The following is a 20626-nucleotide window of genomic DNA, read 5'->3' as shown; positions in this document are numbered from 1 at the left end:
ATTATCGTATGCGTATTATTTCCAAACAAACAGTTTTTTCTTCATTCGTCAGTCCGTATTTCTCTAAAATTCTATAATTAACTTGGTGCAATTGAAAATAATATATTAATACCTACTCAATTGTTATTTTGTCAAATAATAACGTAGCTGAGACAGTAATCTTAATTAACCAATTATTAATAGTTTACTTTTTCCAGCAATATTTTTTTCTTATACATTATTTTTAATATAATCATTGAAGTATGTTTGATCTGAGAATATAGTTTATGCTATAATTAATTAAAAAAAATAGTAATTAATATAAAGTATAAAATTCATTGATATGGAAATAGAAGACATTTATTTAATATTTAAGGATATTAGAAACAATATACAGCTGCTTATGAATGAAATTTCACAAATAATAAATTAATTTTTAAGTAGTTAAATATGTACATTTTCTTATGCCTTCTGACAAAATTGTGGTTTTTAAAATTTTTCTAAAAATGCTAAATTGATATATTATCATCTTAAACTTTGTCATGTTCAGAGTTAGGACCGTACTGTCCAATTGTGTGTTCTAAAACACAAGTTTTGCTAACAAAACCTTTATGAAGATATCTTAAGAATTTACTTCTATATAGACAATTTAATAATATTAATTGTAAAGTGAACGAAAAAAGGAATTTAGCAAACATGTATGACTTTTTAGGCTACTCGATTACCGTAATGATGCACAAATTTCCCACATAATCTAAAGATTTTGCTAAACTGTTAAACTCCTCGCAGAGAGTTCAATTGAATCTGATTCTTTATCGGGTAGTGAGACAACAAGAGAATTCTTTGTGATATCCTTAACATACATCGAGTGTCTATACAAAGCTACTTGGCTACAATACACCCATACATATACAGAGCGTGAAGTGGAAATAATCCATGTGAGCGCATGGATGCGCGCGGGATTATAACACGGTATGTCATAAGCAGATGCCATGATTTGATTCATCAGAACCATATCTTTCTCGCCTCGCCTTAATCGCGTTGTTCAATTGCCGTAAAAGCGGTGTTACATCCACACTACACAACCGAAAATGACGAAAAGGAGCTTCCGTTTTTTGAAAGGACGACCCGCTGCAAATCTATTTTCTTTCATAACTTCCGACTTAACTATTTTGACTATAATATATGAAACGATGTACCCCATTCAAATATTTTATTTTATTTTTTTTATTTTTCCCGCGCAGTCACAGAGAGAAAATTATAATTACCCGATTATTTAACAAAGAAAGCAATTGAGTCCTATTTCAGCAAATAACTTTTCATTACATAGACTAGGCATACGTATTTAAATACTTATTTTTAAGTATTGTGTATATAGATAAAATATATCAAATATATTCATAGTTTGATTTCGTTGTATACTATAATTCATTAACAACTTATAAAGAAAAACAGATATTTATTTTTAATGAAATTTTAATATAGTAAATTCGTTTTTTATGTTAATCTTAAGCCGTAATTCTTTGTTCATGTAATGAACGATTGTTATATTAAAATTGCGTAAAATGCAGATTTGAAAGTTTTTTCAATTTTAATATGTTACAATTATATGCCAATTCAATTGGATAACTTTGAATTTAATCTGCTATATGGAGGTAATGAAATTCATTGGAACTCTCATTAGTTTTGAATGTGTCTTTGTTTGCGTATAATTTCACAACCCATAAAATAAATTAATTTGAAAATATTTTATTACAGGTGAAAATATGGTTTCAAAATCATCGATACAAATGTAAAAGACAAGCAAAAGAAAAAGCAATGGCCGAACAAAATGCACAAAATCAGGTATATTACTTTGTTATTAATATGTATTATTCATGAAATTCAAATTAATTTAATTAATTAATTATTTAAAGTTTAAAATATTTTGATAATATTTTACCATATTTATATATAATTCATGATTTTATTTGAAAAATCATTTTTGATATATTTCAGATTTTTTAGTATCAAGAAGAAAAATTATTTTGTATAGATAAAAGATAATTTATTTATCATAGAATTATGTTAATTAAAGATATGAAATTTTTTCAAATCCCTAATAATAATTCATAAATGAAAATTTATTTGATATTACATAATATTTGGAATACGATGTATATATATTTATTTCTTTATAGTCTAATAGTCAAGTATAATTGGAAACGAATAATTACAATTACATATAAAATGTTGAAATACTTCTATTTCAATGTGCTCGTAATTGCGCATCGAATTATACAATCTTGAATTAAAAATGCATTATATTTTACCTAACCATTACTTAATTCGCGTATTTCTTTAATTAGAAACTAAAGTATGAATTTGAAAAAATTTCTTTATTACCATTTCACGTACAAGATAATAATTTCTATTGGTGAATTTCAGTTGAATATATCGTTCAACAATACAAGAAAAAATAGCATAATATATACTGTAAAGACGTGTCGTGTCTCGAAATCTCTTGGTATGATTAAAAAGCACACTATGACTAGAATGCTCTCAAAGAAGCGCAAAAAGTGCGAATCATGCATAAAAAGTAAGCAAGCGTCGGGGTAGTGACACTTTTTGATCGTCGCGATACTGCGGAACGTAGATGTTGACGCATATATTATTACACAGCACGTATGCAGGATCACGAAGATGCTTAGGCACACATAATTTTAAATATAAATGCCGTGAATACTAGATTTTTATGTCGTAGATGGAATATTGTAATAGCATAATTTAGTCAATGCCCATTTCTTCAGCGGTATTTCCATTTTTTCCTAATACATGGTTTCATAAATATTTCAACAATCCGTATTAAAAGATAGGTAAGAGCTTGATTCATTCAATTGTTTGGCTAGATATAAAGATTTGGAATTACGTTATATTAATGATTGTTTTTTAAACATTAATTTTTTTGTTTTTACATATATCATACAATAAATGCTAAATGAAATTAGTATTCCAAATAAAGAAAATAGAGTTTTAACATTTAAGCAACAATTAAATAACAATTTTTAAGTATAATAACGATATCTTTTTCAATGTGATACTCACGTATAAATAATTATTATGCGAAACTAAATTTTTCTTTTATTTATTTATTTTTTTTTTCTATCATATTAAAAATGTACATGTAAAATGTTTGCTATTAACTCAAACGAAAGTAACGAAACGATTTTCAAGTATATTCAATACTAAGGACTTTCTAGTATTTGCAATATTTAATGTATTTTGCACTTTATGAGAAAGATAAAAAGTTCAAAGCGCATCAATGCGTAAAAGAAAATTAAAGTAAACGAATATAATGTATATTTCATGTAATACGTATGTTGGACTCAAATTCAAAGAAATAGAAGTAAGTCTAGCGGAGGGATGATAAAGAAAATCGCCGTATACTCGACAATGTATTCGTATTGTAACGAACAGTCGATTTAAGGAAACATAAAAATTTTTACCGGCACGATTTAGGCAAAAGATGGAGGAAGCAGAGAGGATGCGCGGCTCAATGCGTTTGATAAAAATCAGTGCATCCGTTGTCATAATAGTAGCGCTTTTAGTCGTGCGTGTGCGCGCAAGAACGCGGAAGCGCGAATGCCGGTTGACGAGGAATTTATATACTCGTAAGGATCGCGATAGCCGATCGACGGGAGACTAATGGCTTAACAATGAGTCTGACATTGTCGCAGACAAACAGCTCGTAAACACGCCATTCAGCATTAATGGAGCTGAAAATAATCTCCCAGAGCCGATCTGCATCCAAAGAATCTCGCGCTCTCTCGTTCTCTCTTCCACTCTCTTTGGCTGCTTCATTTGATTTATTGTATCCGAACTCGGGATCCCCTTTCTGTGTGTATATACAGTACTACCGCCTTCGTGCCCGAACGAGCAGCCACCCCATAATTTACTCGTTAGTTTGCTTTGACCCCCGCGTACGCAAACTTCTTCCCCCATCTATACACATAGAGTGAGAGAAAAATAGAATGAGAGAGAGAGAGAGAGAGAGAGTGCGCGTGTGTGTGCGCGCGTGCGTGCGTGCCTGATCGTGTTCGTATTTATGTTCCTTCGTGCCCGAACGAGCAGCCACCCCATAATTTACTCGTTAGTTTGCTTTGACCCCCGCGTACGCAAACTTCTTCCCCCATCTATACACATAGAGTGAGAGAAAAATAGAATGAGAGAGAGAGAGAGAGAGAGAGTGCGCGTGTGTGTGCGCGCGTGCGTGCGTGCCTGATCGTGTTCGCGTGTGTGCGTGCGTGCGTGCGTGCGTGCGTGCGTGTGCGTGAGACCTATATTAGACGATGTAAAGAAAAATCGACCAAATAACGAAATAAGAGCTAAAGACGAGGCAATAATGAAAGTAGAATATTGTAAATGAAAGTGTATGCGGAGAAAGCAAGAGAAAGAGATTTAAATGAGATTTAAATAATCGAACGCGCGTAGAATGAATTATATTTCTTAATTAAAAGTATTTTTTTTAACTTATTTAAAATATACTATAATAAACAATAATTGCTTCATTTTTGTTAAAGTAGAGATATAGTTAAGAGATACTTTTTTAAATATTTAATACTCGTCGCTCTATCTGTTTTTCTTTTCCTTGTTCTTTCTTCAATATGCCCTTCTCATTGTCTTTTTTATTTGTTTTTATTTTTTACTTATTTTCTTACAGTCAATTCATTGAGTACAACGATATGCGTAATTGCTTGTGTTAGGATTCTACGTGCTTAGGGGTTGTTAGTTTGTCTATCTCGTCACTTGTCCATAAATTCGCGCACTCACGATATGCCTGACTCTCTCAAAATTAAGCTAGCGTCATGTCTGATTAGAGTAGTATTGTGTACGTGACACGATACAAATTTTCTTCACTCAATTAGGCTTGAATTAGCGAATGCGCATAGAATTTCTAACTTTACTTTTTCAATAATGAAATATTAACTATAGATATAATGTATTCCTGTGCTTTGATTTATTCTTTTAATTTAAATATTAAATATTTGATAGACATAATATTATATAGATATATTATTAATATAATAGTTTCATACTTTACTAGTATTACTATTATTATTACTACTACTACTACTGCCGCTGCTGTTACAATTATAAAAACACTATTTATTAAATTAGATTTCGTCTATTCGTGTCACCTATCAATATATATTAAATTTAGAAAGTGACTTTTTAGCTTATTCTAATAAAAATTATATAAATATTATTCTTGATTTAGATATAAATGTAATATATTTCAATAGTAATATTAAACATATTCATTTATTTCGTTAATTAAACCTTTTAAACAAACTTCAAATATAAATGCAAAGCAAATCACTGCAAGATTTTTAATTTTTCAATAAAAATTATATAATTCTATAATTTTATCAATATATTTAATTACATAATAAAGGATAATTAGAAAAATTGTAATAAATCTTATTTACGGAAAGGATTTGTGCAGCAATAATAATTAAAATTTTTCAATCTTATAGACATAATAAGACATTCCTGTAATTATTATTGCATATTATGAAAGGTCCAATTGATCTTATAAATTAATTAAACATTAAACAGATCTTAATGTATAATTCCTTTTTTTTTTTTTTGTATTTATATGTAACATGCATTTACTTATATTGAGTTGTAATTGATTTAAGTACCATCCCCATTCTATTTAATAGACATTTACCACTATGAATATATATAAAATATGGAATATATAAAATTTTTAAAATCAATGATTTATGAAACATACAATTAGTTAATTTCAAATTGATTTAGATTTTTTTTTTCTTTTTCATAAAGTTTAAGGTTACTAAACTTTTTTAATATTATGGCAATTTAAATTTGTTCGTTATTTATTAGGATAAAAGTATATAAACCTTATTTCATTTTCACTAATCTATAAATTTCACTCTATAAAAATATATAAAATATAAATAATTCAATAATAATCTAAATATCATAATTTTGTATAATATAATTAATTGATAATAATGAATAATTTTCATTTTATATTTATAAAATAGAGTTATCATTTTAGTTTCAGAATATATATATATATATATAATTATAATATTTGTTTAGCGAATACAAAAAGTATTATTGCGCATAATAGACACAATGTAAAATTATGACATAACATTATACCTTTAATTACAGTAACGTAATATTGTATTTTTTTTTTTTTTTTTTTTTTTTTTTTTTTTTTTTTTTGTACACATATATACTCATATATATTCCATATTATTATATATTATATATAATTTAGTAAAAGGATGCATTCTTTTGTCTTTTTTACTTAAACACTTTATTAAATCATTTCGTCTGCATTATTGTTGCTGTTCTGTTTCTATTCTCCTATATCTATGTACATCTAATTAAATGTGTTGGTAAAATGTTTAAGAACTCATTAATTTGAATAAAATTACTTCTTAAGAAAAAATTGTATTTATATTTTTTTATTTAATTAGTACATAATTTAATTAGCTTAAAATCTAATTTAAAATAATGGAAAATAGTATTGATAAAACCAGACCTTCTTTGCAATCAGTAAACTTTAATAATGCAGATTAGGAATGCTATTATTATTACATTCTAAGCAGAAATATATTCCTGTTAATAATAAGAAAAAATTAAAGATATAAGATATATTATAAATTTGTGTGTTTGTGTGTGTGCGCGTGTGTGTGTGTGTGCGTGTGTGTGTGCGAGAGAGAGAGAGAGTGAGTGCGATTATACTTTTCTAATATGATATAAAGATATCTAGAAATAAAAACTATCGAATTAATAAAGTATTTTATTTAGTACACTTATAAAAAATTGTTGAAATAATCTACATTAATACATCTATTAAATTTCAGAATATTCGATGAATTTTGTTCATTTTTCCTTTTTAAATATTACATTATATAAAAATCTGAGAAGGAAATTTGATTAAATCATGAAATGCAAAATTGAATTTAATAATTTAATCTCTTTTGATTTGATTTTAAGCTCTCTTGAATCTGCTACGATTATTCAATGTTTTTACTCTTTAGTAATTGAATAGTGAGATAATTATAGTATAAATATAAAAGCAGTAGTTACAGTATTTGTCGTTATTCTTTTCTCTTTATTTATTTACTCCTTTTAAAATTATATGAGAAACTAACTTTTACAATTATTATGATATTACATATTACTATAATATATAAATTAATATTTGGGATATAGATATTAAAATTGATTTATTATAAAATTTTACATAATAATTGCATTTTGACTTAAAACAGTGCTTGTATTTCAAATATAATATCCACAAATATTTAGTGATGTAATGAATATGTATTTTGTCAAAGTAACAAAATCAGTTTCTTTACATCTGTTAGTTATAAATATGGTAAAAATGTTCTAACAATTATGACCATAGTTTTATATTTCTTAATGAATTAATAAATTATAGTTTATTCAATAATCTGTTAAACTAGATTACTGAAGAAATAATTTATTCTTTGATTAAACATGATTAAGCGTCCAAGTATTAATATTTATGCTATATAGTAGAAATTTTTCATTCAATTCAGTTTGAAAATATATTAGAAAAATAAATTTTGTTTGATATAAAAATATTTAATGGCCAATGAAGAAAGTAAGACGAGCATTATTATTTTAGTGAATTATATGTTTATACATGGTAAAGCTAATAATATGCTGAAATAATATATAGACACTATCTGTTGGAATAGTTAACTCGACATTTTACGTCCGGTGATGATTGTTATACTTAAAAATTATAGCTAAGCATATGTTGTACTCGTTTACATAATAGTATCGACATTATTAGAGCTCTATAAACTTAGTACATATTCATACTCATTCGTATGTAAGTACGCGTACATTAATATCCACCGTACGCACACATGTAAAAACAAATATTTTTGCACATACATAAAAACGTATGCACTTATATATTATCATATATACGTGCGCGCTTGCGATTAGCGTTTCCGATGATCTGTCCCGAGCCATTTTCACCGGAAATAATTGCAGTCGTCGTCCTCTCAACCCACTATAATTCAAGAGTAGCTATGCTAGATTGATGTGACGCGTGACTCTCGCTCGGATCTGTAATCAGTGCAAATCATAGCGCGAACCTGTACACACGGCTGTATTATATATCATATCGTAACACGCACATGCACTGATAAAGTGCACTTGGTTACAAATTTGAACGGCGGCGCACGTCGTCAGCGAATTAATTTACGAGCTTGTTTCATTTTCAAGCATCTATAATGTGTCATTATACCTTCTGACTTTAATTTTATTACAAGCATTGGAATATTACGTACCCGTACGTGCATATTTTTTTAATGGCTTTTTTTTTTTTTTTTAAATTCTGACAGGTTTTAAAATTCAATGCAAGTTTCATTAGTACCATATGGCGAAATTTGATTAGGGAGGATAGATAGAATTTTCTTTTCGTTTTTTTTTTTTTTACACAGCCAGCCTATCAACCTCTATATTTTCATGTTTTTTAATTTATATAAATTATTTCAGAACGTAATTAAAAAATTGGCAATTTTACATAATATTTAGAAGGACTAAATAAATTTAAACTAATGTTATTAGAATAAGGGATCTAACTAATCCCCTTTTAAATATTTAAAATATAACTTGTTATACAAAATGTAATTTTCATGTTATATTTTTCTTTCTCTCTCTCTCTCTCTCTCTCTCTCTCTCTCTCTCTCTCTCTCTCTGTTTATATCAATTTTCTTCGAAAGTTACAACGTGTAAGGTTATAAAGATATAACCTTATTGGTTAATATAATTTCTAAGCTAATATTATATATTCGATTATTTATTTAACTCTAGCCGATGTTTCGGAATATTCAATGACTTTCTTACATTGTTCGTTATAGAGATAACGAATTACGTTAAACAACAGAAGCTGACAATAAATTATATACATACATGAATATTTAGCATATTTAATATTAATTTCCTTTTAAATAAAATTTTAAAACATTCTATTATAAAATATTTTATTGATCATATTAAACAAATTTTTATTCAGTATATTTTTATAATAAGGATGCTTATATTAAATAATCAAAATTGATACTACAGTTATAATTTATTTCATATACTTATATCCTTATATTTTATTTTTACTCGTAAATTGAATTAAAATAATAAAATAAAATAATAATCACTAAATTTTCATTGTTTATTTTATACTTCAATTGAAAAACAAGTCTAATCTGTAAATAAGTTTTTTATCAATTTTTCAAAATGTATATATATATATATTTTTCTTCATTTAAATATGATAAATAATTTAGTTTAATCATTACATTATTTAAATGTACTTCCAAGATACTATAAGCCAACAGAAAAGACAAGCTTCCTACTTTTAGAATAAATACTCAAAACTTGATAAATTAGATTAATGAATTCAATTAAAGTTAGAACACAGTTATTAATATAAAATAAGAAATTTTATATATAATTGTAGAAAAATACAAATTAAGCTTTAATTGAAACATTAAAGTATATTTATTAACCAGTAATAGATTAAAACTATTATTGCTTCATTTCCATCAATATATAACCTCAAAATATATATTTTTTCTTTTTAATATTTTGTCTAGTATATAATTATTATACTTCTCAATATAATTGAAATATTTAGCTAAAATATTTAAATTTATGTTTTTATATAACGAAGCATAATTTTGATATTTTATTAAAGTATAAAAAATAGGAGCTAATCAAGTATTATTTTTACATTGTCATATTATAAAGTGTAATATTTACATGAAATATACAATTTGTATCGATAAAAATTTATAAAATTAAAAAGTTACCAGATTTTTTACTTCATTGAAATTTTAAAATTTATAAATTTAATTGTATTGAATTTCACATTTCTAATATTTTCCACACTTGAATAATAAGTATATTGTAAAATAAAAAACAGAGTGATAAGTATGCAGAAGATATTTTTTCTACTGCAATATAGTTACGTGTGATATGTACGAAATTCATTGCGTTATGTCGAACTGAAGTCGAATGAGTGAAAGAGAGTGATATATATATATATATATATATATATATATATATATATATATATATATAGAGAGAGAGAGAGAGAGAGAGAGAAGCATGGTTGTAATACCCAGCGAGATGACAACCACTCAGCTGTATCAACATTTAGTATTCGACATTCCTCTTAGGGATATCGAGGATAGCAAAGCTGCAAGGCATTCGCACATTCTTAAAAATGTCCGACGTGAATGCTCGCATAATGCGAATGATATTGTTGACATGCCTGAGCTGTATGCTCCGTTGACAATTTCTTTTCTTTCTTAAATGCATTGAAAAATATAAAGCCTAGGTATTTCAATTAATTCAATAATGAATAGGAGCAATAAATAATCTTATGCTTTTGAAATTTGGAATTTTTAGTAATTAGGAATTATTGCTCTACGTAATAATGAAATTTATTAGTACGTTTTTTGTAGTAAATAAAAATTGTTTTTAAGAACATTAAAACTCTTATCCTGATATATTGTGTTTTTAAGTACAATTGTTTTTAAAATTTAATGCACAAGTAAAACTTAGAATGTTTTCACTTTTCAAAACTTTGGTACTTACTTACTACATAATAATTGTATTATCCTCACTATATACAATTAAAATTCTACATATTTAATAATTAGTTAATACTTTCTGGCACTGTTTATAAATAAATTGATCGGTAAATAAATCGTTTCCTTTTGAATTATTGTTTATTAATAATATATTGCAAATATTCGTTATATTGTGTAACTACATTATTAATAATTATCGTGACTTGTTTATATTACGAAAACTGTATTTTTATAATAAATTAAGTTGTGTTCTTTAAAATAATGAAACGATGATTGCTCAATGATTTTAATACAATACTTTGAAATATCTATTGCGTGAAATATTATTTATTTAACTATGTAATCAAACTCTGTCAAATCGATTATTCTGCCAAATTAAATTAATTACATAACATCTTCGTCTCTAATGACTTCTGGATAAGTCTAAGTATTTGTTAAAGTTTTTCCATTACATTTTACTGATTACAATTAAATCAATAAATGATTTGTTCCTTTGATACATTTGTTCCTACGAAATAATTCTATTGAATTCAGTTAATTGTTTAATAATCTCGGGTGATTTCAAAGTCCATAATTTCGAATTAAAATTTGTAACTATACCTACCTCTGGGACAAATCGAATCTGAGAATTCATGACTTTTTCCAATGTGCTGCTAATCCTCGCCTGAAACAAATCATATTTTAATGCTTAAAAATAAAAGGTATCCAAACTGATTTTTATAATTTTACTCTTGTGTTTTTTGTTGTTGTTGTGATATGTAATAACAAATTGTTATTCGACCACGCAGCATTAATATATACGGATAAGAGCCAGATAAAATTTATTCTTGTTACATCTTAATTACACCTCTATATAATTTAATTTAAGATATTATGCCAGTTACTATAAAATCAATGCTATATTCATGTTCCAATATTTTTTATTAAAAATTCGTATTGTGTACATGAAGCGTTGAGTATGGTAAATATAATGATAACTATGAATTTAAATTTGAACGATCTGGTAAGACGGTCAAGCAGAACAGAAATTTGTGAGCTTAAGATGTTCCTCGAAATTCTCTTATTGAAAATGTTTGAGATGTATTTAAAAAATGACTCGCGAGAGATATTTGTCATATTGCTAATGGGTTAAGAATTCCGTTTGTTTTAGAGCGCGAGCTCACCTCGGCGAGTTGCGGTGCCGGTGCTGGTGAAAGACGGCAAACCATGCAGCAGCGGCGGTGGTGGCGGCGGGGGTGGCGGTACCGCAGGTGGCGGAGGCGGTAACGAAGCCAGTCGCGGCGGGCCCTCGGCGGCCCTCGCCAGTCCCGCGCCCCACATGGGCCCTGCCGGAGGCAACCCTCACGGAGGCCACCACAGCGCAGGCTCATTGCCTCACCACTCGATGAGCCACGTGATGAACGGCAGCCAGAGCCTCCAGCACTGCTCGTACACCCGGGTTACGGCCAATCAGCAAGCGGCCATGCAGCAACAGCAGCAGCCTCAGTGCGGCGCCTACTTGCCACTCCAGGGTAGGGCCTGGTAGTGCGCGCCGACCGCCGCTGCCGCAGCCGCTGCCTACGCCAACGCGGCTCCGAGCGCGGCGGTCGGACCCTGGGCCCTCGCCACGGAGCCCTGGTACACGGTGCCGGACGACAGCCCCTGAGTTCGACTCGCTACGAGAACGGGTGCACTAGTCGGCCTCCATGTTCCTTCGCTTTGACGAGTCCTCGATGAGAGCCCTGCGTTTGCTTGTCCACACTCGCTTATTGATTCTTTTATCATCGACGATGGAGCTACGGTGGGGTAGATTAAATTATCCGCAACTCCGACTTTCGAACCTTTTTCATCAAATTGCTCTTTCTCTATTGATATTTGGGTTGTGAATGCTGTAATGGTTCGGCACGAGAAGACAATTACTATGAACACTCGAGGCACGCATAATTCGAAATGATAATTTAATTACTACATACGAACACAACAATTCGTAGATTACTTATATAATTAAAAGTATTATGATTCCTTATTACAACAAATAGATAATCCTTATTACTAAAATCTTAACAGGGAAGGATATTCGAGTTGAATAACATGCATAGTAAGGTATTTGAATTTCTTTTAATTTACTATTACTACTTCGTTCTTACTGATTGCAAGTTTAACATTTTGGCTATTGTATTTTATTCTAAGCAAATATCATCGGTAATGTGTACTATAATTTCATCATCATTTATTCGATTCTATTGCTTTTGAAATAAATTTACTCAATACTTAAAATATAGAGTAAAGCATCCATCGTTTTAATTCAAAATTAATATATAAATATGCAATATATTATATATTTATTTGATATTTATTTGAATAATTAAACCTTTGATTCGCCGTACAAATCAAGGTCCATTGATTCTACTTTATAATACTTCAAATTCAATAATTTTTGTAATTGTATAGGCGTTAAAATTCGATGATATTTTGCCGTCTACTTTTTCTCGGTATTATTTATACTTTCAATATTAAACAATTCAAACAAATGTTTCAAGGTTCATCATTATAATATTGACATTGAAAGACTTGTCTTAATCACAATAAACCTTATTATGTATTTTTATTAAATTTAATTAAGGCAGACAATCAGTTTTTAACTGATTTTATGGGCCGAAGTCAATTTATATATATATATATATATATATATATATATATATATATATGAGATATAATTTAAAACATATATATAATCAATTAAAACTATTAACTTAAAAATAAAAAGATTTTTGTTCATATAATGTTACCATTGCCTAATAAATACAATAAAAACGATTATATATATTATTGTGAATGTGAAATTAAAGAAACGAATGATGTGTATATCACTCAAAAAATATATTTGAAATATATGAACTTTTACGAATACTGTCTTAAATAACTCTATCTAACAATTTTTATAATCGTAATATTTTATAAAGTTAACATCTTTAATATTAAATCAACTTATAAAACTATTTTCTTGAAACAGTTTTTTAGAAAAGTTAATCAGGAATGATAAAAAGAAATTAAATAGACGATATGTAAAAAAAGCATATGCTTTAGTCTATTTCATTTAAGTCACTGTACACGACACACACTCACTCGCGCGCATATATTCTGAAACTTTTCATGAAAAGATATTAAATCACGTGATGATACATGTGTCTGTGGAAAATAACTCTTACGTTATAATGTTTTTCATTCATTTTGTTTATTTACAACAAGAATATGACTAAAATGTTTCATTGGAATCGAACAAAAACTGTGATACGCCATTTCGTGATATACGTGGTATATTAGTAGGATTAAAAGCATACATGATTTAAGTCTAAATTGCCATAAAAGTCATGTTTATTTCTTTAAATGTACCAACGTTTTTATAATATAATATACTTTTTTATAATACAATACTATAAACTAAACATCCAATATAGAAATTTATATTATTCGAATTACTTTATTACTTTGACAATATATTTAAAACTTGAATAGAAATGTAATATTAATAAATTATTCTAAATAAAATTTACATTATTATATCATTTTATAAATACTTATATGATTAATAACATATATTTTTTGTTAATAAATTAATTGGAATCAATTTTATATTTTTGTGAAATTACGTAATAATTATATATATTTATAATATTATTTTCTTCTCTTACAACAAAAGATATCAACATATATATGAATATGTATGTATATATATATACACACATACACACGCACGCACACACACACAAACACACACACAGATATATATATATATATATATATATATATATAGAATTATTCAATATATCAATTAAATCAATTAAATTTCTAAACTGGATGTTTATGCATAGGCATTAAAAATTTTAAAGACATGGTTGGCTCATTATTAATTACTCAAATACTTTCTTTTCGCTTCTTATATTATAAATTTACAATAGAATTTTGGAAAAACATATTGTCAGCACTTGAAAAATACACAAATAAAAAATACAACAATATGAAATTTTTCTTAGTTATTTATGATATAATTCATGTTAATCAATATCTACAAATTTTTTCATATTGAAATATATTTAAATTAATTTAAAATCACAATACACAGCTGTACTAATTGGATTTTACTTCGCTTACATCCGTTTCGTGTGCAGTAATTCAGCTTATAGTTACAAACGTACGAATTGATAAAATAATGTGTCGGTGATATTAAAATGTTTATTCATAAATTATAAAAATATCATATATTGTGCCACGTTAAAAAAAATTTAATAATATTAAAAATTCACTATTGTATAAAAACTCCCTATCGTTGTTCAGTTTACTATAAAAGAGTAGTAAGACGATCAAAATTATTCAAATTATTTAATCGATTGAATTTCTTTAGCAAAAGTAATTTTAAATATATTTTGATAAAAAATGAATATCATAAAATTAATAAGATAAATTATATTTTTATTTTATGATTTCAATATTATACACAAATAATTTTATTTGATAAATTGAATTTGATTAATATTATTTGATAAAATATATACGCATTTAAATATATATGTATGCATAAAATAATAAATCCGTATAATTTTTTCTTTTAATTAAAATTAAATATAGGCCTTACATACTAAATCTATTAGTAAACTATGGATTTTTAGATAAATTTAATATATCATTTTATACTTATATTATGTATTTAATGTTAGAAAAAGTTTAATAATATATATTATTATTCAAAAATTTTCATATATATCAAAACAGTATCATAATATTATTTTTCAATACTTTGGAGACAAATTTTTTATTGATTTGAAATAATTCAAGTATGATCAGAAGATGAAATAATAATTATTATGAAAATAATTATTATGAATTAATTATGAAAATTGCCATTCGTTATTGTTTTCATTTTTATAAGGAATAACAGAATATAAAAATACCAATAAAAATTTAACGATTTACTGCATGAAAAATAAAAAACATTACAAAATTCAATTTTCTATTTTTATATTTTTTTCATTTAAAAGGAAAGCATGGAACAAAATAAAGGATATTTATATAGCAAATAACATAATGATGATGAAAAAATCCTCTTGACAAGTATGACAAGAGAATAGTACAAATCGAGCACCAGTCATAAAAAATTAACAAAAATAAAAAAAGAAAAAAAGCATAAAAGTCATATTTCGGTATCAACTGTGCATGGCCAGTAGTACTTAAAAAATACAAAATATAACTGAATTCTTTTATTAGCTCACAACAAGAATAAAACGAAATAAAATATAATAATACACCTTTGTACATCAGAAATTAAAATAAATAGGCCGAAGAGCGGAGCTAGAATATTAATGGAGAAATCATGGATGAAAATATGCATGCAAGATGATTTTAATGCATATGTACTTACGAATATGTATATGTGTGGGCGTGTGAATAAAGATATTCAATACGTATACATATGGATGTGCATACGTATATACATATATTTGCGCAAGGATTATGTATATGCGAATATATATATATATATATATATATATATATATATATATATATATATATTTATGCGTATTTGTACCTTTGTGCGAACGTATCTGTATACACATGTATTGTGTGCGTGTGCGTGCGTGCGTGCGCGTGTGTGTGTACATATATACATATGTTTGCTTATAAACATATACATACGTTTTCTAAGGATATTTAATGAATTAGATGGAACGATTGTCGTACTCGAGTTTATCACATTTTTGCGCTATATTATTGAATAGTGCAATTGAGTTGCCATTGCCAGTGCAACATCAAACAAAACGGATACGAGAGAAAAAAGTAGAGTTAAAATATAACAGAACATCCGCCGTATATGTCTTTATATATGTACATAAAAATAATGTAGAATGTCCAATAAGAACCGAGCTTTGTACCGTCCGTTGTCGGATTGAGCGAATGTTCCGTGCTGTAAGATAAGTGCACGAATTAAGTTAATTTTATGAAATTATAGTGTATATGAATTCAATGAGTCATTTATAAAAAGACTTGCGTTTCTAAGCAACGACAGAATATTTTTCCACCTGTTATGTTATAAAAAATGTATTTTCCCATTGGACGAGAAAAACAATGTATCGATAGATTTATAAAAATTGCGAATGTATTTTATAATTATTTTTTATTAATTTAAAATAATTAATTAATTGTTTTCTTCTTCTTTTACAGATATTTGAAATCGTTGGTGATGTAATACGTGTGTAGTACTGCATTCAATCCAATTTATATTGATAGCAATAGTACAGTTGAAAAATTTTAAAGTATAAAACATAATACTTATTAGTGCTGCATGATTGTTATATTCATAATGTGTATTCTCAAAATAGCCAATATAATTTTATGAATAATAAATAATATTTATTAATAAGTAGTGTTGCTTATGTAATATAAATTTAATTAATTATTTATTTTAAATGTCGTATTAATCATTTGATTAACACGATAGACACATTTATTTCATGTGTTAATTAGAGCATTATCTTCGATTATTGTATTTTTCGTCCATAAGGAATATAAAAAGATTCGTTGTAATTAGGTGCGTATTACAAATACGATGCGAAATTTCTCCCGTTGTCAACGAATCTCTAAAAGTATAATCTTAACAATAATTGGACGTTTTTTTTACATAGCTTTGTATTGTGATACTAGAAATCACAGTTCAGTTGCAAAATGTATATAAAGATTTTAATGAAATAAAAAGCGATACATAATTACAAGCCCCATTAAAATAAAAATGAACGAAAGGAAATATAATGTTAGACGAGTGCGTGAATTCTGAAATTTAAGTTACATTAGATGTATCGATTATAAAATGATGAAATAAAAATACGCGCGTTCGAGGACCTATAGTAAGTAGTACATATGTGACGCTGACGTCTGAAAATAATACGAAAAAAGAATTACTCAAGGATTTAGAGATTATTATCAAAGTTTTGTAAATAATCGAAAGATATATCAATAAAACGACGACACTTATTATGCGAAATATGGTTCTTTTATTTCTTTTCATACAGATTTTATCCCTTGTAAATATTGTGTTACTATTTCGTAATTAACCGAATGTAAGCGAATACAATTTTATAAATTTTGAAATTTATATAAATAAATTTTCATAACTATTATGGCAAATAATTTAATTGCATTCTAATATTATTTTAAGCATTAAAATTATTATATAATCGTTCATAATGGCAACTCCAAAAGAAAATTAAATAGCACATATTTTGAAAAAGAAAATGTAAATTACGCAATTATTTTTTTTTTTTTTAGAATTATACTTCGTTACGTGATTATGAAATTAAAATTGAACTTTTATTTTTTATTTTAAATATCTTTGCTATATTAAAAAGTGTACATAACAATGACAAAATCTCTAGATTCAAGTTCGGCTTTATTCTTCTTCATTATTTATATTTAAAACTGACAATATAACTGAAGATTGCTTATTAAATTTAAAAGGCAATTAAATTTGCTGTTAATGTAAATATTAATATTTTGAAAAGTTGCTAAATCAACGATACATCAACAATCAGATAAGTACAACAATTGGCAACAGCGATCACGAATAAAAATGTTTAAATATAATTATAACGATCACGAATAAAAATGTTTAAATATAATTATAAATATATTACTTATATATATATATATATATATATATATATATATATACAGAAAATATTTGATAATCAATTAAACGATTCAATTCTTACATAATTATTTTGAAAATCAATTACTCAATGCCGTCTTACAAAACAAATAGAACAGTTTGTATTTATTTAATATAATAATAATATTTTTTAATATTCCAGATGTCTATCGTTTTTTATTAATAATTTTTTTTACAGAAAATTTAATTTATTGTTACTTGGAATATGTATGTATTTATTTAATTTCTAAATTAAATTATAATATTTTCATGTAGAAAAAACTATTGGTTAATTAAAGTAAAGGATAGTAAATTCTATTTGTATATCAAAACTACTACTACTACTTCTTTAGATTTTGTACAAGCATATTCAGTTAGAATTAATAATTGAATATTTTAAGTATACGAATTACGATCTATAACGTATTTATAATATATAATGATACAAAGTAACCATGGTAAATACATCTGATAAAAATGTTGACACCTACAGATTATCTAAATGTTATTTTAAATTTATTATATCTACCTTATTAGGTACTTTAAAAATTTTATAAACTAACAAATAAATGACATATATCATTAAATTAATAAAATATTATAAATGAAATAAAATATGAATCATTTATTGCTTTAATATATTGAATAAAAATCTTGATATATTTTCAATATGCTAGATAATTCAATTAATTACAAGCAAAGGCATCAAATTAATCTCTTTTACTACAATAGCTATTCTATAAATATTGCAAATTTTAGTGATATTAGCGAGCTGTTAAAGTTACAGCATTGCGTCATTGTCCCATAACCTGCAAAGTAAAAAGTATACGCCCATTTTTTTTTTATCTGTGAAGCCTATGAGCAAGATCGGATGTTAACCTGAGAATGTTTCATTAAATACATCGGCGCGTGTAGCTTTCAAACATCCCATGGAAACGCCCTCGAAATGTTGGAGCAAGAGCCACCTTATTAAGGTAAGCCGATATCCTGACTGGTTTCGTACTTGTACGTACGTACACGGGTGGAAGGTTAATGCGAGATATTAGCCGGCAAAGCATGAAGGGGAAGTTTTAGGGTTGTTGGCTCTGATGGAAGATGCTCGTTAATATATCGAATGTTTTTCGGTATTACTGAAACGGATTATTCCACCGACTTAAGCTATCCTCGACGTTTTAATTGATGTTGCGATTAATTATTAGGGGCAAATTTGTATTTATAGATAAACTTTGTCTAGAATTTAGATTAGAAAATTGGATAATTTTTTAAATAAATGTCAAAAGGGCCATCATAATAAAAAATACATCTTTGATTAAATGAGAATGATGTTCTTTCATTCCAAACATTGTTGTAAAATGTATGTTATATGAGAGCTTGTTTTCCTTTAATCTTTTCAATGGTTTTATAAATTTTTATAAAATCTATGTATAAATAGGTAGGTACATAATTTAATATTTCGATAAAAGGCAACGATTATTCCAACGATATTTACATGTAAGTAGAATCTTTCTTAAGCATCTATATCTTATAATGTTTTATTCCTCATAATCCATTTATTTGACATTAGATTTATATAACCAATGATTTACTAAAATTATTATTATACTAATAATTATATCTAACTTCGCTTCACAGTGATTACAATAAAGTAATTCAATTTATTTGAAAAATATACAGAAATAATGTACCTAGACAATATCTCTTTTCTTTTATGTTTATTATCCTCATAAAACAATATTCAAAGTTTATCAAATAAAACAATTAGGTTATTTTGCATGTTAATTTGTTTAGATTATTGGGCGATATCGAAGTAAAAGAAACTATGCATGAAAATAAAGATGAAATTAAAAATAGAGATGATATGCCAATGACGATATAAGAGACAGAAGGGGCGCGAGGCATTATATAGGAAAACTCAGGACTACCATATATAAGAGAGCGAGAGTGACCAGTAGAAGGTGAGCCTGTCATTGTCAGGCACCCTTATACATGTCAAATCCGGGCATCGTGTGTTAGTCTACCCTCGATTTTCAGGGGTTGTTTTGCCTCTGTCTCTGCCGTTAGCACCATCACGAATCGACACCCGAGCCTTCACACTCGTTCGCTTTTACTATTTCGTTCATACTTACACCCCTTATATGAGTTACTGCTCTTTCTTGTACTCCTACATTCTCGGATGCGTACGAGTGTCGTGGCTGTAATTGAAAAATTGATTGCCTACTTTTAGGGCGCATTAGTTTATATAATTGTCATTCAGGGATTTTCTTCTTTTATTCCTCGCAGTCAGATGCATTCTTTTTGTGCAAGTGACGGT

At 27.0% G+C, this 20626-nt stretch overlaps 1 protein-coding gene across 1 annotated transcript in view; it reads left to right on the top strand.

The window, feature by feature from the left end:
* LOC105368076 (homeobox protein Nkx-2.4) overlaps positions 1 to 12552 on the top strand; it is a 34962-nt gene extending 22410 nt beyond the window's left edge. The window contains exons 3-4 of the mRNA XM_011506982.1: positions 1738 to 1824; positions 11791 to 12552. Of these exons, the coding sequence (XP_011505284.1) occupies positions 1738 to 1824; positions 11791 to 12165 (462 nt within the window). The 3' untranslated portion in view covers positions 12166 to 12552. The remainder of the gene's footprint in view (positions 1 to 1737; positions 1825 to 11790) is intronic.
* The last annotated feature ends 8074 nt before the right edge of the window (positions 12553 to 20626 follow it).

Source organism: Ceratosolen solmsi, unplaced genomic scaffold (genome assembly GCF_000503995.2).
Source record: "Ceratosolen solmsi marchali unplaced genomic scaffold, CerSol_1.0 scaffold6, whole genome shotgun sequence".
NCBI lineage: Eukaryota > Metazoa > Arthropoda > Insecta > Hymenoptera > Agaonidae > Ceratosolen > Ceratosolen solmsi.
The sequence above is the reverse complement of the archived record's forward strand: the minus strand, read 5'-3'. Positions and strand labels throughout refer to the sequence as shown.